We start from the raw sequence: 26,588 nt of genomic DNA on the forward strand, positions 1-26,588 counted from the left end.
ATTGTTGAAGCTAGATGATGAATAGAGAAAATAAAACTACTACATCTTCATTTTATGTATGTTGAAAATTCTGTACTCAAGAGTTAAGGAAAAAAAGAAAGGCTTTATAAAGGTCTGTCGGGAGCCATTTTGGGAAACCATTATAAGGCACTGAAGAATTCACGTAGCTAAAAGCCACGGTATGGCTGATGAGTTTAAAACAATGGTCACCTTGGTAAGCCTCATAAACTCACCTTTTAAGGTAACAGAATGTTATACTATCATGGAAAAAGAATATGTATGATCTTATGTAATTGACAAGCATTGTTTTAGATATGTATGGTGTGCTTTGGTATGGTAACATGGTGATTGATTATGGTATTCAAAAATCACATAAAAAGGCTATGCTAAATAAACTCGGTGCTGCAGCAGTGACTGTATGCCCTCCAGAAAGTTCTTTCCTGTCTTCTTTTTTCTTAGGCTTCACCCCCCTCTTTCAGGTGCTGTTCAATCTCAGCCGGCTGGCTATGGCAAAGGTCAAAGCATTTGAAGAAAGCCTGGTGGAATAGAGTTTAACAGGCAGAAAAAGAGGATGAGATTCCAGTTGAGGAAAAAGCACAAACATGGAGGCAGAAAACTGAAGTACATGTTTGAGCAACAGCAAAAAGGTTGGCTAAAGACATGTAATGCAAATGAATATGTTTGGTGAGATTTTTTTTCTCCCTTCTAACCTTCACTCCAGTATGTTAGTTTTTCACATTTAATTGCTTTCATTTTCCCTGTACTCCCCTGTCCTTGCCCCAGCCCATATTTCTACTTACTGACCAAAGCCTAGTTCTTCCCATTCTTCCCTACTTCTTATAAATGATAAATTGATCCATTTCAGAGGCGTTTTGTATGACTTAATTTTTTTAAATAATGGGCATAATTATATCTATCTTTGGACACATTTATGAGAAAATGTAGATATGTTTGTGCTTATATAGCAGTATTTTTTTAAATGCAAAGCCATAAGCAGTGACATAAAACAAGTTTTCATAATCTCTAGTTAGTAGGGAATAGGAAAAAGCACTAATTGATTTATTATTATTTAATAGCTCCTCTTTCTTTTTATAATCACAAAATAGATCTATATGCGGAGTGAATATTTATGTGTGTATATGTCAGCACATCATCTCCAGGAAGGGATTTGTAATATTCTTTGTGGATGGTGAATACAGTTGAATAATAAAAAGAATACCTAATATTTTCCCCACCCGCTAATACATTTAAAATCTCCTTAAGCCCCTCTCCAGTGACATCTCTCTTCTTTCTTATTTCTTAGAAATGCTAAGTACTGTGAAATTTGATTTATGAAAAGCATGCTTGTTTAATCCAAACCAAAAATATTATAAATTGTAGAACCAGCTAGACACTTAAAAGAAAGAACTTATAATAGAGATAATGTCATAGAGGACAAATATTTCCAAATAAAACATGTATTACGAAAATTCATAAGAAGCATATATGACTACAGACCTGTCACACACCAAAATATTCAGATACCCCAACTAAGCTCTTCTCTCTCCTAACTCCCATTATTGGTAGGGTGTGAACTTGTCATTCTGTTTCAAGCCTCTACCTAGAATGTGGCAAAAACATAAGTATTCCAGAATAGCAGACAGCAGCAGACAAATATTGTTCAGTGTCACCCAGGCAATGACTCAGCTTTCTCAACCCCTCCACAAGGACATGGGCTTGCTAATGTTAAGCCTGGTTCAAGATTCAGGACAATGTAATGTTCCTAAACATTCTTTTAAATGAACACACTGAGACAGTTAATGTGCATTCTTCCAGAATAAAAAGACAGTGGTTAAGACAATTGGATTTCTTTCTCGCCTGACAGGACCCTCCCTGAGTAGTCATTACAAGAAACAGTTTCGCTCTCCATAGAAAACAAAATGGCAAAAGAAATGCCCCAAAGATATGTTGCAGCTGTTCCTATTCTAGTTGATGTCTTGCTTCCACTAAATTCCAGCAGCTGTGCAACAGAACTCTGGTGATGAAAATATTCCATATTCTGTCATATGTGGTTATTGAGCACTTGAAACATAACTAGTGTGACTGAGGAATTGGATTTTTAATTTTATTTAATTAAATTAAATTTAAATAGGCATGTGAGGCTACAGTCTTGGACAACACAGTTCTAGGGCCTTTAAGAAAAGGAGACTTAAAGAACTTATGTTTGCATGTTGACATTGAAGTGGCATTTGAAAATACGCAATTCATGAATTAGATCACTTAAAGATTAAGTGTAAACAAAAGAATATAGGCACTCCAGCATTCAGAGGTTGGGGGGGGGGGGGTGGGCGGGGCGCGGGGCCGGGAAAGCATGTTGTCTGAGAGACCTGTGAATAGTGATTCAAGGAGTCATACAGCTATGATGTTATTGATAGATCAAGTTGGAAAGTAAGGTGTTATATTTCTTTCCCACAATAGCAAACCCTCCTAACTGAAGAGTGAAAAACTGAAAGATACCACTTGGCACTCATTTACTAATGACAGAGAAAAACCAAAAGTTATACCAATGTTACCTAACATATATATTTCACTCGTATTCATTACATATGTGCTATTTCAGAGTATCACATCTGCCTTTTAACAGCCACATGGAACAAGGTTTCAGAGAGCACAACAATTCTCCAGAGCAGCATTAATTATAAATGAAAACCTCTTAAGCTCCTTTACCAGCTGAGGCTGCTTGTAACAATCAGTGTCTCATTCAGCTGCCACGCTCTCCTTAGAAATGCAGGTGTGGAATAATTTAAAGCTCAAGATGATTTAAAGAGCAACCAGTTTCCAAAAGAGAATGGGCAAAAGTGTCAACATTCTTGGAGGACTTACAGAGAAAGTTAGATCTATGGAATGTGAGCCCCAGGAAGGGACGGGCTTACCTCCCACAAAGCAGGCGCTCAATATTTTTCATTTAACTTTAAAAGAGTTGCATTTTACAGCGGAGAGGGTACGCAAAGTTCAGAGCACTATTCCCTCCAGAACACTATTGCCCCAACACGCTGCGCGGAGAGGGGACTGGCGGGCTCGCGGACATCCGCACAGTATGTTATACAGCACCCGGTTAGCTAAAAGCAACGCCAAACGGTGCATAACTGCATTCCAGACACTAAAGTTAAAAGAAAACCGCTTGCCCTCCGGCCCGGACTCACCTGCCTCTTGAATAAGACGCGTAGCCTCGCCCTCCTCAGAGGGGGGTGGTCGCCGCAAACCCCTCACCTCTTCACCGGACACAATCTGGGAGGGTCCCCTGAATATGGAAGGAGGATCTGGGAAGGGGCGGCGCGCTCGCTTCGTCTTCAGAGTCTCAAACTGCAGCAGCCAGATTTCTCAGGTATCACCAGCTGCCCGTGCGTGCGCTTGCTCTCCTGCTTCGTCGCTTAGCAACACGAGAAGCCAGCCAATCTTCCCAACACGTCAATTCCTCCCGCTCCTTCAGTGTGATTCGTAGTTTAAAAGATTTTGCTTCCGGGTCGAGCGGGCCGTGCGCAACGGGCGATGTCTACCTCCCACGTTTACTCTTGGCGCAGAATAAAGTCTCAGTTGCACATGTGGGTGGTACAGCTAAGGGGTTTGACTCTGCTTCGACTCATACACGCCTCTCCTCCCGCCAATTGCTGGGCTCCCTCAGGCAGTCCTTTCCTTCTCTTCCCAAACATCTGCTTATTGCCCTTCAACATCCGCTTATTGCCCTTCTCCAATCACAGCGGCTCGCCCTCGGGGATTACTTTCCAATCTGCGAGAAGCGCAGGGAGAAGGGAGTAAGAAGTCCTCTATGACCTCGGGGAAGTGTAGTTCAACACTTGAAGGAAATGCGTTGAAGATTGCGCCGAATCAGGGCAGCATAAACTTCAATGCCCAGAAGGCATCGCGGTCGAGAGCCAGATCCTTTTCTCTCTAATACCGCTCGCCTCCTAGAGTTGGTTCCGCTGTAGAGGTGACCTGACTCTCTGAGCTTCGTTTTGCAGGTGCTGAAATTGTCAGCGCTGTTTCCAATCATGGTGAGTGTGGGCCCCTGGATCTTGCTCACCTCTGGCCTTCGCGCCCTTATCTGAGGTTTCTTTCGCTTGAAGGATTTTGGGTGTCGGTTGTGCAGGGCACTGTCCTTCACGCCCTTTGGAAAGCTCCGACTCATCTGGAGACTGTCGCAGTGACCCAGTAATTGAGAAGGGATTGATTTCTACCTGGGGTAGAGGGAGGTGATAGGGGGTTCTTAGAAGGTCTAGAGAAATCGCTGTCCTTGGAAAGGCGCGATCTCAGTCCTGCATGGCATGGATACAAAATAATGAAGCTGCGTATTTTCTCCAAAGCACGATTTTGGGGGTTGGGGGTGGGCCCTAACCTTTTCTTTTTTCTCCTCTTGTGCCCACTGTTTTTAAGGGCTTTCGTCACAAAGTCCTTGAAAGCAAGAAGGTCCTCGACTGTAATGATAGTGTTTAGCAGGTGCTCCAGAATACGATCTACATTTTCGGGAAATGTGTTTCAGCCATATCTAATTTCACAAAATGTCGTTTAAAACGTGTTCATTGATGTTTAAAACGTCTCATTTTGTAATGCCAGGACGTCTCGCAGTGCCAGCACTAGTAGCCAAATAGCTACTGCAGATATTCTTTACGGATCTGTACATTATAAAATCTAGAACCACTACTTTTAAATGTTACGCAATGTAACCATCTTGTCTTGAAGCTCTGGATACCTAGATTACCATTACGGGTTGGTGAGGGAACTCTGACGTAGGAATATCTGTAAGCTGTTTGAAGGTGACATTTGACATCAGACTGAGAGAAATTGCTTCAGTACTTGTATTTATAGTTAAGACTATTTTTCCTCCGTTATCTCAAAATACTAAAATGGGTGGGGAGTGTGGGGAAATATTTGAAGGGATTGGAAATTTTCCAGAACCTTAAAGACATGTTTTCAATGCAAGGCGATTACTCTCTCTACCTTTAAAAGGGGATAAGTGGAAAGAGCTAATTCTTATTAAGTATTAAACTTATATTTTCTCTTTATTTTGTCAGATAACATAGTCATTTAACGACGGTTTCAGTGGTTCCTGACCTAATTACCTTAGCAGGAAAGCAGAAGTCTTTATTATCAGAGAACTGCAGACTATAATTTTAGAAATTGACAGGACCTTTTAAAGATCATTTTAACAAATCTCCCCTTCAGATCTTAAAATTGAGTTTATTGACACCCAAAGAGAATGTGATTTGCTCAAGGTCACACAACAGTTTGCCCCCAAGGGTCTCACACTTCCCATTTTACCATATTGTGTCACAGACACTTAACAAGTAATTCTGAAAATTTACTTTTAATAGCTAAGCTATAAAAAGCTCATACTTCAAATGCAAACTAAACTATGTTATCAGCATTTGTATTACCTGATAGCTTCATTCCTTGCAATTTAGAATATAGGAATTCTAGAATTGGAAGGGAATTTGGAGATTATTTCCTCTAATCTTAAACTATAGCCTTGTGAGGTCAAATATTTTCCTAAGGTCACAGAGAGATCCTGAGCCCCCATTCTTGTGTTGTTTTGCTACACAGTAGATCAAGCTAGGCCTCATCCCTGGAAGGTCACTTGGTACCAGATACTACAGAAACATTTATGAAGAGGAATCTCTCCTGTTAATTTGCTGAAATTGACAACAAATTGTCACATGACTCAATTTCCTTGCCTCCTCAGGAGAGTGTGTGAACAATCACTGAGTTAGAAAAGAGCCATCTTTTGGAAGATATTCAAAGCAATTTTTTTTAAAGGAGTGAATTGTTTGCTTGTGTCTGTCAGATAGGCAGGGACAGCAAGAATGAACTGTATGAAGAAATCTGAATGATACTGTTTATCTTTTATATTACAGAAATATATATAAATTAGAAAGCAAAAAAAAAAAAAAGGAATACGGGTTATTTCTGTAGAATAACAGAAGGAACACTTAACTTTAAGCATTGCAACTAAGACTTGAGCACATGCGCAAGATAGATCCTCTCTCTATCTGCAAGAAGGTCATTAATGCCCTGCCAAGGGCAAAGACATTCCTTCTTTGGTTCTTGGCAAACTGCCCAGATATCTAAGCAAAGAATAGTAACCTGTCTTCACACTATGATACTGCATTGTAAAAAGTCAGCAGGAATCTCCCACCCTCCTTTTCAGCTGAAGTGTTGCAAAGAGCAGAAAGAACCAAATATATAGTTTGTTCTTTCCCTTTTCATCATCAAACATTCAGACACTAACTAGGCTTAACTACTGTTACTCTTAACAAGATGGAATTACCTACCTGTGAAAATAAATATGCAGGAGGAAACTACTGAGGTGGAATTAGTAACTGTTCATTAGTTGGCCACAACCCCTTCACTATGGACTGTGATATTGTGAACACAATTTTTTAGTAGCTAAAATTAATGCCTAAAATTGACTGCATTATTCTGTTATAACCATCTAACTTTCTGGGAAGTTAAGCTTCATAAATAGTGATATTTATTTTCCCCCTCGTTTCTTATCCTAGTTTGCTTTACATTGAAGTAGCATGTGTTTATATTTTTCTTATTTTTATTCAGTGCAAATTTGGGTCACAGCTGGACTGCTCCCAGTCCACAGTCTGAAGTGTATGCAGGGCGGGGGGTAGCATAGTCTAGTAGAGAGTAACAGACATGTAAATAGAAAACCACAATGTATAAGAATCTTTAGAGGGAAATACTGTGGTGAAAGCAATCTATAAATTATAGTACTTGCTACATACTGTTTAATGCTTGATATGTTACCTCAATCCTCACAACTACTTTATTTGTTAGGTAGCTTCTATTATTATTTCCATTTTACTGTGGGAAACAGAATACAGAGAGGTCAAGTAATTCTTTTACGTTTCCAAGTTTTTGGTAGTAATTTTAGAAGATCCAGCTATTCCTTCAGCAAATATTTGAGCTCCAACTTAGGGCAGGGGATTGTTCAAGGCAGTTGGGATATAACAATAAATAAAATAGAGAAAGCCCCTGTCACTAAGGAGCTTGAATTTTACAGAGAGGGGGAATAGTTTCTTCCTCTATTCCCTTTTCCTTATGTACTCTACTTCAAGAGAAGAGGGGAAAAAGACAAAGTTGAAAACATAAAGGCCATGATAAAAATAACCATATACAATAACTTTTAGTGCTCTTCATAAACATAACGTCTGGGAACATAAATATGTATTAAAAATGGTTTATTTGGGGAATTATCATATTTTGTACATTTAGAGATATGGCTAGGTCAGGGAGAAACTCCTCAGTTTCCTCCCACCCTGCTCACATCTCTGAGGAAGAAATTGCATATATAGTCTGCTGTTAGATTAGATTCATTTCTCTACAATAATTGACACTTTTTTTGTGAGTTTTTTTTCCTTTGACTTATTGCTAAATGCTGCTGACCTTCAGAAGTTAGGGTTGGAAGATTAGAAGGACCATCCCAGAGGCATGACTCCTCTGGTTTAGGGAATTCTAAATATAAAGGAATTAAACATTTCTTTCTCCAGTCAGTTCAGTGGCCACTTCTCTCATGTAGGTAGCGATAGAGGCGACACAGAGTGGAAGTACATTTACTCAGCATTATCAAAGGAACAGTTCATCTTGATTGAATTTTCTAATTAATTTAAAGCCATTAAGTTCCCAAACATTTTGCTTTAGCTCTTTTTAATAAAAATATTTCTATTTAATCCTCTGAGCTTAATTTATTTTAATGACTTAGGGTCATCACTTCGACTATTAGTTATTTTAGTCCATATGTCTACATTTTGTTCAGGTCTGCTGAAATCTATAAGGTGACTTCTCTGTTGTAACTAGTATGCTCTTTGTAGTGTTCTCTCTTCCTCTCTTTTAAAATTAATTTTCCATTGGAATTGGGTTGTCAATTGTTACTACATGTTGCTGTTATTATTTAATAGTAAAATTTATTTTAATCCAGATGTTATCATTTTCTCATTTTCCTTTCCTCCATATAGTTGAGTTGAATCATGACTAATAGTTTTATTAAAACGCTCAGGGTCATTATAAGTAGAGTCAAGAGTAACCACTGTTACTCCTCTTCTTGGTGTCAAGGATTGAGCAGATGGGAGCGGGCAGATTTGCACAAGAGGATTTGTGAGGTTGTAGTGGCCACTAGGGTTTGTATCATCATATAATGCGCATCAACATTGTTAGGCCTATTTTAGTGGTAAAATAACCTTAAAAAGAAGGATAAGATCATGTAAGTAAATCCAATATAATTGCGAGAGTTAAATAACACTGCATAAATATGCAGCCAAATGACACATGTTCCAGAAGTTGTTTAGTTGGTTTGTGCATGCTATTTTTACTGAGATAAGTTCGTTTTCTACTAAGCCACACACAGACTTTAAAATTTTGCATTGACTTTTAAAGTATGTGGTTGTCTTATACTATAGGGAAACTCTTGACTATCTTTAGGGTAAAAAAGCACTTTTAAATAAGATGTTAATGCATCTCTTTCATTATAGTCTGAACCAATCAGAGTCCTTGTGACTGGAGCAGCTGGTCAAATTGCATATTCACTGCTGTACAGTATTGGAAATGGATCTGTCTTTGGCAAAGACCAGGTAGGGGCAAAGGTCTATACATCTTAAGTCAAAGTAAGAATACTGTCAATAAAACCCTGCGTTTGCAATGAAATTTTTAAATGGTGAAGGAATGTGTAATCCCAATAAATGTACTAGGCACACTGCTATAAATGGAAGCTGGTAACTTATTTATATGCACCCCTCCAAGCATTAAAAATGTTTTGCAAATCATGTATTTAGTTAACTTGGTGCAGCCAGCAGGTATCAGTCAGTCTTTAGTGACTACTTAAGGAGAGTTAGGGAGAGTCATGTAGGAGAGAAAGGTGCTGCATCAGCACTTACTTATTCATAAATAGTCTTTAGACCCAAAATAGGTAAATATACTTCCCAGTTTGAAGTAATCAGCCCCTATTCCAGCAGATTAATGTACATTAAATCTTTTTCTAAAGTATTCATTTATCCATTCTCTATATCCATGCTAGATACCGTACTTACTTTCCATGAACTGAAATCAGATATTTAACTATTAACAAGACTAGTCTGTGGCATGTCACTTCAATTTGATACTTTTTCCATGTACTCCTTTAAAATTCAGTAATGGTGATTCCTCGTAATTGTTAGCACACCATTGCTGGTTTTATAGCATTCCTTTCTCTAAAAGTGTCATCATCCTAGATACCTGACCTAAAATAATTCTGACTAATAGAAATTATACACAAATATACATCAAATAAGCAAAAGCTTTATTAAAGGACTTTTTTTGTGACTAAATGACAAAACCTACCATGACAGATGCTGTCCTTTCTATTTATTTGGCAGCCTATAATTCTTGTGCTGTTGGATATCACTCCTATGATGGGTGTCCTGGATGGTGTCCTAATGGAACTACAAGACTGTGCCCTGCCCCTCCTGAAAGGTGAGTTGAGGGGTGGAGGAAAGAGGGATTTTATAGTATTTTATATCTTTTAAAAAATAGATTTTAGATTTTTGTTAACTATACTCTCATTTAGAAGTTATAAAAGTTTTCAGTTTTTGTTTTTTGAACTACAGCTACTTGGTAAGATGTATACCAAGAATAAATAAGGATAAAAGCAAGAAATAACTAGCGTGAGGTATAAGACTATACTTTTGTCCAACATGTTTATGTATAATTTATTTTATTAAGTATAATATTGCACAAGGGTTATACACCTGAGATTGTCTACATTGTATTGTTAGTTAAAGTCTATTTAAAGAGTAGCATCTTGTACTAGAAAACTTCCCAACTGTAAATGGTGTCTTCCAGAGCCATATGCTGTCCTAAGACTGGAAATTGGTTGGTCCCTCATATATAATCCCATTCCATCTGCCAGTCATCAGATTTATATATAGTGTAAATTATCCCAGTCATACACTGCATAGTTTGGAAAAGTCCACCAGATTTCTTCTAAGAGCCTTTAAGAATCATTGAACTATTAAATAAATGTAAGATAGAAGTCTTCAATTTAATTAAAATATTAAATTATTAGGTCAAGTTGTAAACTAATTTAAATATTTTCTTTTAACTATTACCTTCATCATAATCTTTTTCTTCTGGTACGGATTTATTTAGTAATACTCTCTTAGAAGTTTACACAAAGCTAAATATATACACACCCAAGAGAAACCATGCTTAGAGTTCATGTATATGTTTAGTAAACATTTACTAGAAGGGGTACCCCATTTAAATCATTTGGTTACACAGTTACGTAAGAGAACTTATTACCCTGCTTAAACTATTCAGCTGGCTCCCTTTCCTCACCATCTGTTTCGAAATCAACTTCCTCTGTCGCTTTTTCTCATTTTTTATTCCTTTCTCTGATAAGATCCCTCTGCTTTCTCTAATGGGCCTAGATTACAGTCAGCTTGTCCTTGATAATCTGTGAACATGACAGGGAAGAGAAAGTTCAGAATGTGTGGCTGGGGAAAAGATGTATTTCTTTTTTCTCCAACTAGTGTTCCTTTGTATACTTCTGAGGGGTTCTATTGACAGCCTGACTGACACAAATTCACTGACCTAAAAATTTACCAATCCTAATGCTCAATCCTGGTTGCCCTAGTCTATTTGGGCTGCTTTGACAAACGTACCACAGACTGTGAAAACAGAAGCTTATTTCTCGGTTCTGGAGACTGGAAGTCAGAGATCAAAGAGCCAGAAATTAGGTGTCTGATGAGAGCCCAATTCCTGGTTCTTGGATGATGATCTTCTCAACATGTCCTCACATGGTGAAAGGGATGAGGCACTCCACATGACCCAATCACCTGCCAAAGGCCCCACCTCCTAATACCATCACACTGGGGATCAGGTTTCAACATAAGAATTTTGTGGAGGACACAAACACTCTATATAGCACTGGTCATGGCCTTTTTAATACTCTCAACAAAGGAGAGCAATGATATATATGTTATTTAATCAAAAAGCAAGTGGTATATGTTAATTAAATTAGCACTGTACCATGGTGGTTGAACTCTGGACCAATCTGGACTAGAATTACAGCCTCATTACTTTTTTATGGCAGCTAATTTATCTTTAAACTTAGTTGTCTTCATATGTAAAATATTAAGATTAAATTTGATAAATTTCTTTGTATTATTCCTGGTACAGAACTCCTCAATAAACATTTTTAATTTGTGATTGATATCTAGACCTTAAAGTAATTATAACTTAAAGGTTAAGTGAATTAGTTTCTCTTGTGTTATCTGTGGTTATTAGCATGAATAACAAATGTTGCCTTGAAAGTCATACGTTGCATAATATCTGATTATAAAAGAAATGTTACAGAATTTTTGAAATTGAGATAATTTTTGAAATAGGAAAAATAAATGTATTGACATTGCTGATGTAATGGTTGTTGAATTCATAGATTATCTTTCTTTTTTGAGACCCCTTAAACTTTTATCAATGCAATATGTAAAAGTAAACATTTGCTACAAAGTGAAGGAGTTACTGGATTGATTCAATATGAAAAAGAGGAAAAAAATATGAAAAAGAAAACCTCAGACTTTGGCATTTAAGTATCTCTACATATTTATTACCGTGTTCACAGATGTTATTGCAACAGATAAAGAAGAGGTTGCCTTCAAAGACCTGGATGTGGCCATTCTTGTTGGTTCCATGCCAAGAAGGGATGGCATGGAAAGGAAAGATCTACTGAAAGCAAATGTGAAAATCTTCAAATGCCAGGGTACAGCCTTGGAGAAATATGCCAAGAAGTCAGTTAAGGTGACTAATACAGTAGTTTATGGGATTTTTCATTATCAGCATTTGATGCTTCTGCTTTTCAGCTTCTATGTGAAAACTAAATTATTTGCCTTACCCCAGCCCCCAACTCATTTTTGCTTGATTAGCTTGATTAGTGTTTGTTTTCCACTTATAGTGTAGAAATCTATATTCAGGGGTGCTTGAAAATATTTCACCTATTGCTGTGACACAGAAGTTCAATATTAGTTTGTAAACCCATAAGACATAGAACTTTCTGGCCTTTTAATTGTGTAGGAATATTTGTTCAGACATATGGTTTATGTGTGTGATTGTAGAGGGAGATGGCTATAAGATGCGTTCTCAGCAATAGGAGATGGAGGCTTCTGAATGCTCACATTTTCTCAATCTAGTGGAATTTCGATATGCTTTTCTCTTGACTCGGTTTGACTTCCTATTCTCTTTATGTTCAAGCTATTTTAGTTTCTAAATTTTGTCTTGACATTGCAGTAAAGCTGCCTTTTACCAATTAAGTATCAGTGAACTACAACTTAATTGTCCAGTAAAAGGTTTGCGGGTTAGAGGTCTTACTGATGTTGATACACTTCTTTCTCCCTATCCTGACTTCAAAGAAAAGTAAAAGATAATTTTATAAGATTTTTAAAAGTTGCCTATTGCAATATTCTCTCTTATATTTCGTAGACATCTGAACTTTTCCTTTCTGTGGACTTCATTTTAAATAGTTAATTTTTATTTTCTGTAATCATTAGCAGGAAATAATATAAATGAGTAGAAATCCACAAGTCTCTTAGTAAAAAATTTCAAAATTGTTTGGACTGCTGAAATCCAGGCTGCTTACACAGTAATCGCCCCTCAGCCAAAAGTGTCCTTTAAGGGTACGCTGAAACTGGGGTAAGGGCAAAGATTTTTAATATATATGTTAAAAAAGTCAATATATATGTTTTCCGATACTGTATAGTAATCTAGTGTATCCCATACCTCCCCATTTAAAAAAAAAAAAATGCCTGAAATGCTCTCTCCTAAAAACTGACTCAATAGGTATGGAGTGAATGGAACCTGGAAATACATACTTTTGCAAATATCCCAATTAATTCTTAGGATTAGGCAAGATGAGAAACACTTTTAAGTTGTAAAGCTAAATTGTCCCAAGTAAATTGTTCAAGTAGAATTTCTTTCTTGGACTGCTTTTATAAGAAGCAAAATTTTATTGATGATTCAAACTGAGATAGAGCGTTGATTATTTGCTTTTTGTGGCAACTAGATAAATGTTCTCTCTCTTTTAGCATAAAGCAAAATAGAAAGACATGTACCTTAGGTCTTAGACAGTGCTACCTGGAAGGTGGTTTGTATACATCATGGTGGTTTTATTAAAAAAATGTTTTCAGTAGTCATAGCAAACACTAACAAGGGGAAAATGTTTTTAGAAGGGAGGATAGAAACCTACTGAAAACTACAATGATAAGTATACACAAACTTGATACAAAGGCTACATGTTACATTTGTCAGTCATATTCTAAAACAGCTTAGTTAATTAGTGTATGGTCTCTAACTGTTGTGCCTCCGGTTCATCCTAGGTTATTGTCGTGGGAAACCCAGCCAATACCAACTGCCTGACTGCCTCCAAGTCGGCGCCATCTATCCCCAAGGAGAACTTCAGTTGCTTGACTCGTTTGGATCACAACCGAGCTAAAGCTCAGGTAAGAAAAATGCCTTTTAAAATCTTATAAATGGTCAACTTTTTAAAATCTTTTTCTCTCTTTTCAAGTAGCCGAATCTTAGTTTGTGCTTTGTTGTTATTGTTTTGTTTAGTAGGAAGCTATTCCAATTTGTTAAGAGGTCTTAAATCTAGTCTCTTAAGGACCAGGGCTGAACTTCCTACTCAATTTTCTCAACTATATGTCATTTGCTTACTATAATTAAATATGGTTTTTAATGTTCTCTTACTATAGTGACTAAAAAATATTCACTGTTTAGATAATTCCTATAATGGTACATAATTTAGTTTATTTTCGTCAGATATATAGGAGATTATAAAATGAAAAACTGCTTCGTTTTGTTTAGTTCTGCTTCCTTTTTCCCTACAGCTAAGCAGTCAAACTCAGATTTTATATTTTATATATAATCTCTTTCAGTTTTATATCTTTGTAATATTGTGCATGTTTCCATAAGTTTCCTACTTTGCACTATTTAGCAGCTAGGTTTTAATTGCTATCAAGTTTTCTTACCCCTTGGAGCTTTAACTAAATATGTCAAGGGGTCAGTGACCAGAGTATTAATAGCTTTTTTAAAAAATTAGAGGCCATGCCACTCATCTGTGCTAGCTTCCTGGGTTTTCTCAGGCCTAAACAATCCCAGTTGTAGATTCTGGATTGCCAGATGGTTACTTAATTTAATTGCAAGAGGAAAAAAGATGTAAAATAACAAACTTCTGTCTTTGCAGTTTCACCTGAGGTCTTGGTGGAGGCAGGCATTGGAAAATTTTGCTTCCAGAAGAAGTACTTACTAAGTGACACTTTGTTCCAGTGCCTGAAACAGTTTTCCTTGTAGGATGAAAGTCTGAATGAGGAAAGAGGGAAAAAGAAGCTATTTCATCAAACTTCGGGCACATGTTCAGCATGCCAGTCTGGCACAGTGAGAGCTTTAGGAAGTTTTTGAGGAAACACTTTCTTCCTCCTGTAGAAGTTGTTAATCCAATGGAAAAAATAACAAACCCAAAGATTAATTTTTCTTACATGAATGGTTACTAGTCTTACATAATTTGTTTTAAAAATCAGAGGACTCAGCTACCTAGCAACTGTTTATCACCTGCAGACCTCCCCTGTGTATTTGCAAACCAGAACTGCGTATGTGTCTGCTGTCAAGGCAATTTGGCAATGAAACCAGGTAGCTGGTATCGAGGGAAGAAAATTGCTAGGGCTGGAGAGTTAGTCAAAACTGTTTAATAGATCTATATGCAAACATGAAAGTTTCCTAGGGAGCAAGAAACTACTATCCTGGACACATGTTAATTTAGACTAGCTCTGACATGAATGATATTCAGAAACTACATCTGCTGGGTGCAAAGTACTGGCCTTTGCTGGCCAGACAGGAGTGGAGTAGCTCAAGAGGTCAAAAGAATAAAAGGAGGTGGGCAACAGAATAACAGTAAAGGAGCCTCCTGTAGGGAGGAGAAGCGTAACGGCAGTGTGTCTTCACTATACTTTGGGTAATTGAAACTGACATTCAGCAGGATTGTGGGTTCTAAGTTCTAGGTAATATACATCTTGTGTTATTTGCCCCAGGTATAAATTTTTCTCTACAGTGCCAGCTAAATATAAGTAAGGGCAGTTCTTCCCAAGTCCTTTCAGGTCATGGTACACAGAAAATTGTACTCATTGCACAGTATACCACTTTACTCCAACCACTAAGCAGGTCAATAGCTGGGTAACCCAGAAACCAACCATCCATCTAATTTGTGAAAATTGATATGGTAGTTAATAGCCCTAATACATGCAGAACTCTAGATGAAGCAAAATTTAGATGAGAAGTGATTTAAAATGTCAGAGACCAAGAATTAATTTTTAGTTAATTATTTTAATCGTAACTATTTTAGAATTTAAGAAATGAGTTGCAGCTTATTTTAACGGTCATAGGGAAAGTAAAGACAATTCACGTCTTGATGCTGTAAATTTGTGAGAAGATGAGTCAAGTGGTTACAAACATTTTAGGTAATGGCCTTTTTCATTTTTATCCTTTTTGTTTGGAACAACAGACTCAAAAGAAGTTGCAAAGAATCCCATGTACCTTTACCTTCTTTCCCCAGTGATGCCATTTTACATAAATATAGAGCATTGTCAAAACTAGGAAATACACAAGACAACCCACAATACTTAACTAGAGTTGCTCAGATTTCTGCAGTTTTTGTATTTCTTTATGAATGATTTTTATGTACGACATTTAATCATGTACATAGATAGATAGATAGAGTACTATAACCACCATAGTCAAAATATAGAACCGTTCCATCACCCACAGAAGAACCCCTGCGTGCTCCCTCTTTATAGTTACACCCTTCTTCTCTCTCCTTTCCTAAACCCTGATAACCATTTTTTTTGTTCTCCATCTATAAAATTTTGCCTTTTTTGAGATTATAATAAAAATGGAATCATGTAGCAAGTAACCTTTTGAGATAGGCTTTTTCTCATTCGGTTTAATGCCTTTGCAATCCATCCAAGTTGTTGAGTGTATCAGTGGTCTATTCCTTATTATTTTTCCTCTTATTTCACTTATATCATTATATGGAGGTACCAGTTTATTTAAGCATTCTTGAAGAACTTTGGGTTTTTTTCTAGTTTGGGGCAATTACATATCCTCATTTTTTAAATTTCTTTAAAATGCCAGCGTGCTTTACCTATGTTATATGGTGGATGTTCAAATAGAACTTCCACAGTGCTTTTATTTATGTATGCAAAAGCTGTGGACTCTGGCACAACTTTTTTCCTCCAATTCTTACCATAAGGAAAGAAAAATCACTCACAGTGTTCCCCTAACACATCAGCTTTTAAAATTTTTTTCCAAAACATTCACTTCTGGTTCATCCTAAGTTCTGCTGTCTAATTAGGAGCAAATTATACATGCAACTAACCATAATGCTTTTTCTGCACATTGCCTAATCAGGCAAATACAAAATAAGCTGATTTTTTATTTACATCTTTGAAAACAACTTTCCAACCCTTTCTGTGGCTACTGTACTATGTAAATTGATATTCATATGCTCCCCACCCCAGGCATGCAGGATTCTAAAGTGCTTTCTGAACCTACAGCTAGAGATTGTTATAGCTGTTATAATTTTAGTATTGTATGCATGTTATATTTAAACTCTTTCTTCAGTTTCCTAATCTGTAACATGAAGACAGTCATACTTTGGTAATCTGAGTCTCTTCCAACTCCAAAATTTCATATTTAGAATTATTTGAAAATTAGTTAATTTATATATGGTACATAATAAAAATTTCACCTAAATATTGGGAAAGTACCTAAATACCTAATTGCTCAGAATTGCTAAGGCGATATCTCCAAGTAAGTAACAACGAAGAAACAAAGGTCACATTTATGCATTTGAGCAATATTAACCTCTTGCTTGGTGTCTTACCTTTGATAAACCCACTATACTAATAAGTTAATCACAAATTTTAGGATGCTCCCTACTCTTAAACATTCTAATTAAATATTCTACCCTACGATGTTTCAGGTTCACAATTTGTTTATACTCTTAAACTATTTTAGTAAATTACCAAGCAATAAAATTTGCAATTTTATTTTACAAATCAGTATAACTCTTGTGTTCTCTTGAAGTTTCAGAGGCTGTTTATCTTAAGGGTATTTGTCAAACAGGTCACAATTTGAAATAAAAAGCACTTACCAATGTATTTATTTTCTATATAACTAGATTGCTCTTAAACTTGGTGTGACTTCTGAGGATGTAAAGAATGTCATTATCTGGGGAAACCATTCCTCAACCCAGTATCCAGATGTCAACCATGCTAAGGTGAAACTGCAGGGAAAGGAAGTTGGTGTTTATGAAGCTCTGAAAGATGACAGCTGGCTCAAAGGAGAATTCATCACAGTAAGAAAAATCTTGGAGCTTTCTTAACAGCCAGCCATAAAGAATTGTTGAGAGAGACACAACTTTCTGACTTGGGTGTTTTCCAAGGGATAAGGAGAAGGAAGGCCCCAAGGAGAGCAGGCTTTTCATAGTTGTCTGATGACTGCATTCTTTCTTTGAAGGTCAAACTAATCTAGTCATGATCTGCTCTGTTACATGGTAGTCAAGACTGGTTGTTCAAGTGGAAAAAATAAGAGTGCCCTCTAGTCATTCACTTATCTTTATACAGAGATCCATTTCTTTGTATAAAGTATGGTAGACTTTCTGTGGGGACTTACAGTTTTCTCTTTCAAAAGGACTGGTGTTTATAACTGAAATGGTTTCGTAAGTCCAACATTGGATAGTTGCATGATTTTGGAGGGTACGCATTAAGCTGTGATTGCAGCCTTTCACCCCAGTGTCAGCTTGGAATTGGTGAAAATGCTACTGTTATGATAAAGTAACACTGCTGTCTCTGCTGCCCCCACCAGACTGTGCAGCAGCGTGGCGCTTCTGTCATCAAGGCTCGAAAACTATCCAGTGCGATGTCTGCTGCGAAAGCCATCTGTGACCATGTCAGAGACATCTGGTTTGGAACACCAGAGGTAAGGACTCAGTGGTTTCTACAGGCCACGCTTTTATTTTTGTCCTCTGATACTGTAATGTAAAAATGTATCCGTTAAGGTTAGGTTAATATCCTAGTTCAGCTGCTTACTAGCTGAGTAACCTTGGGAAAGTTACTTAACCTTTCTGATCTGTTCTGTCATCTTTTACATGGGTTGTGAGTGTTAAATGAGATGACATATATAAAAAGTACCTAGCACAACTTGTAGAGGTGAAATTTTTCTTCTTAAAATCTATATTGGGCCATAGTTTCATCATTTATAAAATGAGGATTGGAAGAGTAGAATGAGATAATAAGCATGAAAATTACTCTGTCAAGGAAGTGCCTAGTAATGGTTCCTTATACAGTAATGAAGTTATACACCTCATAATAAAGTGTCACCTATTTTAATTTTACTAGTTCATGTGTCAGTTGATTATGTAAACTAATCCCTAAACATCATGAGAATGTAAAAATCATTATTTTTAGGGTGAGTTCGTGTCCATGGGCATTATCTCTGATGGCAACTCCTATGGTGTTCCCGATGATCTGCTCTACTCATTCCCTGTTACAATCAAGGTGAGGTATTTAGGTGTTATTTCCCTGTGTGCCCTACTAGAAAAGTAGATGTGGCTTTTTATTAATAATGGTATAATTTAGTCTAGAAAATTGTTCCTTTACTAAATTAGACTTTTTTCTCAGCTTTAAAATTGTATGAAGCACAACTTCTGGTCACTGAAAAAGAGTGAAAAAAAGATTCAACAATTCCCAATAGACACATTTTCTTATGCCTCTAATGTTGGATACCAACAAATAGTACCTTCCAAATGAAACAATAGTTCTCAGTATCGTTGCTCTTTATTATAATCAATGTCATTAGGTCTTTTGTTGCTGATTAATCTTCATTTAAAGATTTTGTTCTAGATTCATTGAGTTTTAAATTCAAATGTTGAGTTTTTATCAGAATTAGCTATTAAGATCTGGATTTTGATTTGCTTCTTTAGAATGTGACTTAAATAGTCTTCTAGATTTAAGTTCAAACTAAGTTGTTGCTGAAGGATTAGTTCTAGTTTAATTGTAAATCTCTTATTTGCAATTATTTTCAAACAGAATAAGACATGGAAGATTGTCGAAGGTCTCCCTGTTAATGATTTCTCACGTGAGAAGATGGATCTTACAGCAAAGGAACTGAAAGAAGAAAAAGAAACTGCTTTTGAATTTCTTTCCTCTGCCTGACCCGCCAGTCATTTCAATGATACTAAATGTCCCAAAGCTAAGAAATATAAATGTTATCTTTGACTCTAGTACCAAATAATAATAATGTTATACTTAAAGCACTTGTGAAAAACAGCACATTTTAAAGATTGTGTGCTGCTTGGTACAAATTCGTGACAGTTTATCATCATGATGTTAGTGTTGAATTCTAAATAAAATATATATTCAAATGAAGATGACTCAGACTCTAATTTTTATCTAACACTTTGTTTCTATTCAGAAAACAAACTTAGACGTTTCCCAACTTGTCATAGAAAGGCAATAAAGATGGAAAATGTTACAAAAGTAAGCGTAATTTAAATAGAATAGGAAAATTCACCTTGTGGTAATACAACCTACTCTAGAGTATATTTTTAAACATTACCTGCATGAAGCAATTTAATGCTTATATTTTTTAAATCTTAAAGGTTGGTTCATGCTTAGAGTATAATTCAATTTTAACGTTAGCTGTTAAATAGGTTGCAGATAATACTCAGTTAACAGTTTAATGCCATTAGATGAACTTAGAACAATCATTTTCACCACAGAAGACAAAGGTAACAAGGTATTCTTTAGTAGGTATTCTTTAGTAGATGAGGAATCATTTATATTTCATAACCGGTAAATGCCATAAGAATTTATTCTAATGGGAATGTTCTCAATCTAAGCTTATTACTAGAAACATAGTGTTGTTCAAAAAAATAGTCTTTTTCCCCAAAATCTATGAGGACAGAAGTTGTCTATCCTTTCATCTTTTTACTTATCTCACTGTATATAATAGACACTCGTCATAAATCCCTCAGGGCCTAATATAATACTCTTCATGGGTGCTCAAATACTTGGTTGGATTTGTAATTTTAAATTACCTGTATCTCATATTTTTAATAGGAAAAGAAAAAGTACCGCTATTAGATGCATAAAAACATTTCAAGTAGAATTAATTTTAAAATGTCTGTGTTCAGAATCATGTATGTGTACCAGTTATTAAATTATTCTCAGTTCCAAACATATTCTTCTATTCTCTGCTCGTGACTCTGGGACTGGGGCGCTGCAAACACTTACTGACCAGCTGCCACTTGTTAAAAATCTGCCAGTAAAGGGTACCGGAGGGAGACTAGAAGGTTCGGGAGGAAGAAATAACATGCTCTTGCTCCTCGGTTGGCTTCCTCTGTCATTACTTTCTCACCACTTTTTATATAAACCAAAAAAGAAAACAAATGAGTCAAACATATCTTTAGAAAAGCAATTAATTGGAAGCATGAAGACATAGTAATTTCATATAGAATTTAAAAGAAAATGTTATATGAAGAAAGTATATATGTATAAAAGTTATAAGAACTAGGAAGTGCAAGTAGAAGATACAAGCTAAATAAAATTAACCACAATGTGTTCATCTGTATCATCTATTTGTGTAAACTGGCCTATTATTTGATTATGTAAATTAACCTTACCGACTCTTTAAAATCAGGGATCATAATATAAATATAAATGAATTGGTAGTATACTTTGGAAAGACCTGATAGATTACTTGTAGAAACCAGTAATTTCTCACCTATGCTTTTGAAGCATGGCTTTATGTTTGAATATTCACTATGTGTAATTATTTCTGTGTCGTTTCTTTATGCTATTCACTTCTGTCACCTTAATTCAGAGAACAAAGCATTTTATTGCCTCCTCTCTTAATGGACAGAGTCCAGGCCCAGGTAACTGCCATTAAGAAGCATTAAAGATGCTTGTGAAAAGTCCAGGCCTTTTATGAGCATTTTACTAGAACTTGAAAAATGACACATGGGTAAATTATAGGGAAAAATACACCACATTTGAAAACAAGTTGGATTCAAATTTTCCATAAAAGGCACAATCCAAATGAAATAAATCTTAGGAGAGAATCAGTCTCTACAGATTATGACCCTGGTAATAATATTTTTTAAACAGAAAGATAGTGTTTTCTTAATGATAGGAATCCATAAAGGAGGGAAATATCCCTATAATCCTACTGCCAGTTAAATCATGTTACATAAAGTAATACATACTTGGAAAATCAATGAAATAGTGTTACATGAAAACCAAAAGCCCCGTCTCCCAAGGATAAACACTTTTGAAAAGTTTTTTAAATCCTTCCAGGAAAAAAAAAAATACATACAAACATATATTTATTTTGAGATTTAAAAAATAAAGGGATATACAGTGAAATTTCCGTTACTCACCTGACTTCCAGCCACTTAAACCCCACTTTTGTACAGAAATATTCAGTGTATGACCCAAGTATGTGCAAAAGTATGTAGATGTGGGTATTTGTACTCTTTCCTTTTTGTACATAAATTATAAAATACTAAATATACCATTTTGTACTTTGCTTTTTTCCCCTCAGTAATATATCTTAGAGCAATACTGATACCTGTAGAGCTGCCTCATTCATTTGAACAGCTGTGTAGTATTCTGTCAAGTGGCTACACCGTATTTTATGTAGCTAGTCACCCATTGGTGGACTTTTAGGTTCTTTAAATTTTTTTACTAATGTAAAAATGCTGAACTATTTTTGTAAGTAGGTTATTTTACACATGTTCAAGTGTATTTGGAGGATAAATTCTTAAAAGAAAGCACAGTGGATTTTTTTTTTAACACTTGAATCCGATTTGTTTTAAAAGCACAAGCTTCTGGATCCTATAGTGATATGTATTTTTAAACCATTTTAATTTGTTTCCTTCTAAACTCTCCCCCCCCCCCTTTTCTAACAACATCTTGGTTAAACCAGCCATAGTATTTCTTAAGGAATGTTGATCACAGACAAAGTCTATTATCAAAAGGTACCCACCCTTTTGGTATGTAAACTTAAGAATTTGGTTATGAAAAACAAAAAGCAACAGAAACAGGTTCTTAGTTGTCCCTTCGAAATTAGAAAAGAACTCATGATCTTTGTGATTTTAAACTTTAACAAAACAAAAAAAAATCCATGTATTGGTTTATGAATATTGATTGGTTCTGCACAACCTAATAGCATTACTGACAAAGAAGGAGTGTGTAGGCTTTGAAGTATTTTCCCATGAATGTCCCCTAACTGGTATTACCCATTGCAGTTCCTTATAATTTAGTGAGTGTCAAACAAACATTTAGTGAATGAATGAGTTCTTGACCATTGGCTTCTAACTCAAGTAGAAATATACTTGTGACCTAGAATTGATCCAATAGCCTGGCCTGGATAATTGAATTTTAAACAGAACAGATGTCTTCAAATCCATCCAATTTTTTTATATTCCCACCGCCATTGCTGTGGTCCAGGCCCTCATAATCTCAAAAAGACGACTGCAGTAGAGATGGAAATGAGCTCAGTTTGGAGTCTATGCGCTTCCCTCTCTCCCCAGTCTAATCCAGACTTTGCACCAGAACTATTGGTTAGGGATGATGTTTTACTTCCCACTTTTTGCAGAATAGACAAACTCATGCCTGGATTTGGATCCCAATTCTCTTTGTAGGTGTCCCTAAACAACTTTCTAAGTTTGATTCTTTTAGCTACAAAATGGGGATGATAATTGTATCCTCTTCATAAGGTTTTTGTGAGGATTAAATAGAGAACATATAGTAAGGGCTGGATTTATTTGTTGGAGTATTTTTCTTTTTTTCTTTTTTTAACTTCCTAGCATCACTTCAGTGCCTGTCATAATCTGGCCCCAAGTGAGACTTCCTAGCCCTGTCTTTTACTGTCATCCCCTGACTCCCATGCACCTTTCACTAGCCACATTAAACTACTTGGACAGCTATTCTCTTTCATACTAACAGGCCTCTATTTTGCTGTTTTCCCTGATGTTCAGAACGTTCTGTTTCTCTAGAATGTATTACAAATAGATAGTCAATGTGGAGGGAAATTCCAAGAACCTTGTCCTACTGTCTTAACATTAACTCTAAGATTAGTTCTCCAGAAGTAGATCTTAAAATAAGGCCTACTTCCAGAATTCAAGTGCATGTGACTTATTTAGGCAACGTTCCCAGGAGAAGGAAGAGGGAAGAGCAGAGACAGAGAAGAGAAGGAAGCCAAGCAGCAGTGCATCCAGCCAACGAGGCTCCAGCCTGATGCAGTCAGGAACTTCTGCCCTGAAGTGAGGAGTCTGGGGCTTTCATGTTCCTAAATTTTTCAGTCATGGATTGGGAGTGAGGGGTAATTCCCAGACATTTCCCACTCTCTGTGTTGCCAGCAAAGCAGCCTCTAGCAGCTCAGACTCAATTCCCCCAGAAGATAACTCAAGGTGTTGCCTTCTGGAAGCAAAAGAAAATGTAAGGGGGTGCTAAAATGGGTCCAGGCAGAGCACCACTGTAACTCTCTCTACTCATTACTGGCTTCTAAGGAAGCCCAGATGAGCACTATTAGTTTAAAGCTCAAAAGGAGAGGGCATTAAACCTAGGTTCTGCATAAGATTTTTGTTTGCGTGATTTTCCACTCATGTTACTTTTCATATTTTATGGCTCTGTAAATAAGCTTCTTTATTTCAATATAGAGCTGAATTCAATGACATGACCTTATTTGGGCTGGCAGCTGCCTTGGTATTAATAATATTCTCAGACTTGAGCTGGAGAGTTTCCAGAATAAAGTCTCTTAGAGTCAATATTCCCCTGCTCATTTATTCAGCAGAGAAATCAGTCTGTGCAAAGCACTGTATTAGTCCCAGGCATTTTGATGATTTCTAACATACTATAAGTAATGCACTTAAAACTACAATACTTTCTTGTGGAAAATAGTGCAATATTGAGAAGCAAAAATCCACTAAAATAACAATGGTGCTTTAAGATCTTCTGAGGGGTTGATATTTAAGGTCTAGACCTATAGAATAAGAGAAAAAGGGAGAATTCCTTCTTTACCCTCAAAGAAAATAATACATGGAAAAGCCCTGAGTCTGGAAACAGCTCTTCCTCTTCCAGGAAAGAAAAGGCCAATAGGCCTGGAGCAAACTGAGGGATATGGATAAAGGGGTTCAGAATGGAGTTGGGGAGGCAGGCAGGAGCTAGTTCGTGTTGGACCCTCACCTTATCCTGATATAAGCTATAAGTTTTTTGGGACACACCTCATCTGCATTTGGACCACCAGGAAACACACATAGTCCACACCTTGAAAAAATGTCTAGGAGGAAAAAATTGACTGGTAGTGTTCATGAACTGTATTGAAACAATTATAGCCATCTCAAGTTTTCATAAGGTTAATAATACCTACCACATGGGATCGTGGTAAAATTATATTAGATAACATTTATACAGTGCTTGACACCTAGTAAGTGAAAAATGAATGTTACTTCCTTTCACTACTTATACTGTGCTTTGTAATCAAAGGAAATCATTTGGTCTGTTGCTAAGGTACCAGACTAGTTTGGTGGAAATTTATAGATTTCTTTAACATGCAAAAGGAAGTCTAATATGCAAATCTGAGTACTTTACATATCCTTTACAGTTTATAATAAGGACTATCAAAAAACATAAACATAGTTTTAAGATTCTAATGACTTTGGTATTGCCGATAAATGTTGATTAGTGGACAGTCTTACTCATCTTGAGTGGAAAGAGGCCATATTACTCTACTTCTTTCCCCAAGTATTTTAATGAAAATATGGTAGAAGTATTATCCATGAAAGAATGTCCAGACCTAAAGAAAGGTTTTATAAGAGCTTACTTGAGCCAAATTTTTGAGGACATGCCCTGAAGCAAGATCTCAATGGCTTGAGAAAATGCTCCAGAGCATGGCAGTTTTGCAGTTCTTTTCATACATTTAGATCACCGGAGAAAATGTAGGGAAAGTACATGAAATACATTGGTGGTAGATTAAGGAGGCAAGAGAAAGCAAAGAGGGAAATCTCTAGGACTGGATAAAAAGCAAAATAGAGAAACATATACTTCTTTTACTTTGGTGGGTACAGGATAGTCAGTAATTAGCATGTATAGTGCATAGAGACGGTGTAGGGGAACAAGGTAACAATGAGGGGTTCTGTGGTCTTGAGCTTTGGTGGTCTTGTGCTGTGGGGCCTGCGGTTTTGCCTTCAAGGGATCTAGAAAAGGAAATTATTCTGACATTTCAAAGGTATGTTATACTAGATGCATAAAAACAATGAACAAGGCTCACTTAAGGTAAAATTGACTTTTGCTAAGGGAGCTACAGGCCTGGGATTTGACTACCCGCTGTGACCTGCCTACTTAGGTATTTGTGATTAGACCATCATGTGTGGTTACTTTGGGTCACTGAGCTTGTCAGGACTGCCATGTGGTCCCCCAGGTTTATGATATAGCTTCTTTTTTGTCCACAATATAAGACATTACAGTTAAAATTTTCACTGTTTTAAAGTACCAAAAAACTTTCTTTGTGCCTGTCTACTGTACTCATAACTAGAATGTAAAAACTGTATGTTACATGCTCCTTGACCATCATGATGATATTGTCAAATATCACAACTCTCATAACTCTAGATCCTGACAATCTTAAGGACAGTTAAGAATATGTGTATGAACTTTGTATTTTAAACTAAAGGTTGTCTGCTAGAAATCCTCTTCTTTGGAAACTGAGAACAATTTCAGTATTTGAGACTAAAGTTCTAGAAAACAAATGGGCTAATCAAAATCAAAGCAGGAAAATTGTCTTTTTATGGAGATATTCGATAAATGTGTCACTTAATGAATTCCTGGACTTTTTGTGTGAACTTGTGTTGCATGCTGCTTATTTTTAAATTATCAATAATTAAAAGGCCATTAGGTACAAAGCATGGTGCTAGGCTGTTAGAAAATATAAGATGTAGATACTGCCTTGGGTACTTATAACCAAGTAAAATGGACAGAGACCTCTGGAAAAGTAAATAATAGGAGCAGTTAGGGTTCAAAGGGAGGTGATGCTACAAGGTAACATATGATCAGTGGCCAAATGAGTTAATTATACTGAAAATTTCTATGGGAGTCTTGAGGGGGAAGAACCGCTTTGAATTGGAGCTTTATAGAGACAGCGATAATTGAACCAAGTCTTGAAGGGTAGGAGGGATGTGGAAAAATGGAGGTGAAGAAGGTGGGCATTTCAAGCCTTGAAATTTCATCTGTAAGTCTTTTTAAAGGAAGCTGTTTGGGTAATTTTGTGGATGATCTGAGCTACCCATGACCTAGTATACTGATATCAGCTTAAAATTCTTCCGTGTCCTTCATCCTTTTTTTCTTGTTCCTTAAACATCAGCAGACTGACATGGGTTGGGGGAAGAGGCCAGTGGTCAAGAAATAAAAGAGAATCAGACAATAAAGAAAATCATCCTAGGAAACCTGATAGTAGTTGTATTTAATTTTATA

General features: G+C 36.4%; 2 protein-coding genes across 2 annotated transcripts in view; one reads left to right on the forward strand and one right to left on the reverse strand.

The window, feature by feature from the left end:
- LOC107519877 (WD repeat containing planar cell polarity effector) overlaps nt 1-8,515 on the reverse strand; it is a 298,814-nt gene extending 290,299 nt beyond the window's left edge. The window contains exon 1 of the mRNA XM_036225128.1: nt 3,183-8,515. The gene's annotated coding sequence lies outside the window, so the exon portion shown is untranslated. The remainder of the gene's footprint in view (nt 1-3,182) is intronic.
- On the forward strand, nt 3,948-19,484 carry MDH1 (malate dehydrogenase 1). Its single transcript, XM_016163023.2, has 9 exons — nt 3,948-4,031; nt 8,511-8,609; nt 9,390-9,486; nt 11,636-11,811; nt 13,383-13,505; nt 17,237-17,413; nt 17,923-18,036; nt 18,525-18,614; nt 19,146-19,484. Exons 1-9 carry the CDS (start codon nt 4,029-4,031, stop codon nt 19,269-19,271), a joined length of 1,005 nt encoding a protein of 334 aa, XP_016018509.1. The 5' UTR covers nt 3,948-4,028; the 3' UTR covers nt 19,272-19,484.
- Nucleotides 19,485-26,588: the final 7,104 nt, after the last annotated feature.

The sequence above is a fragment of the Rousettus aegyptiacus genome, unplaced genomic scaffold, assembly GCF_014176215.1.
Source record: "Rousettus aegyptiacus isolate mRouAeg1 unplaced genomic scaffold, mRouAeg1.p scaffold_m13_p_7, whole genome shotgun sequence".
Lineage (NCBI taxonomy): Eukaryota > Metazoa > Chordata > Mammalia > Chiroptera > Pteropodidae > Rousettus > Rousettus aegyptiacus.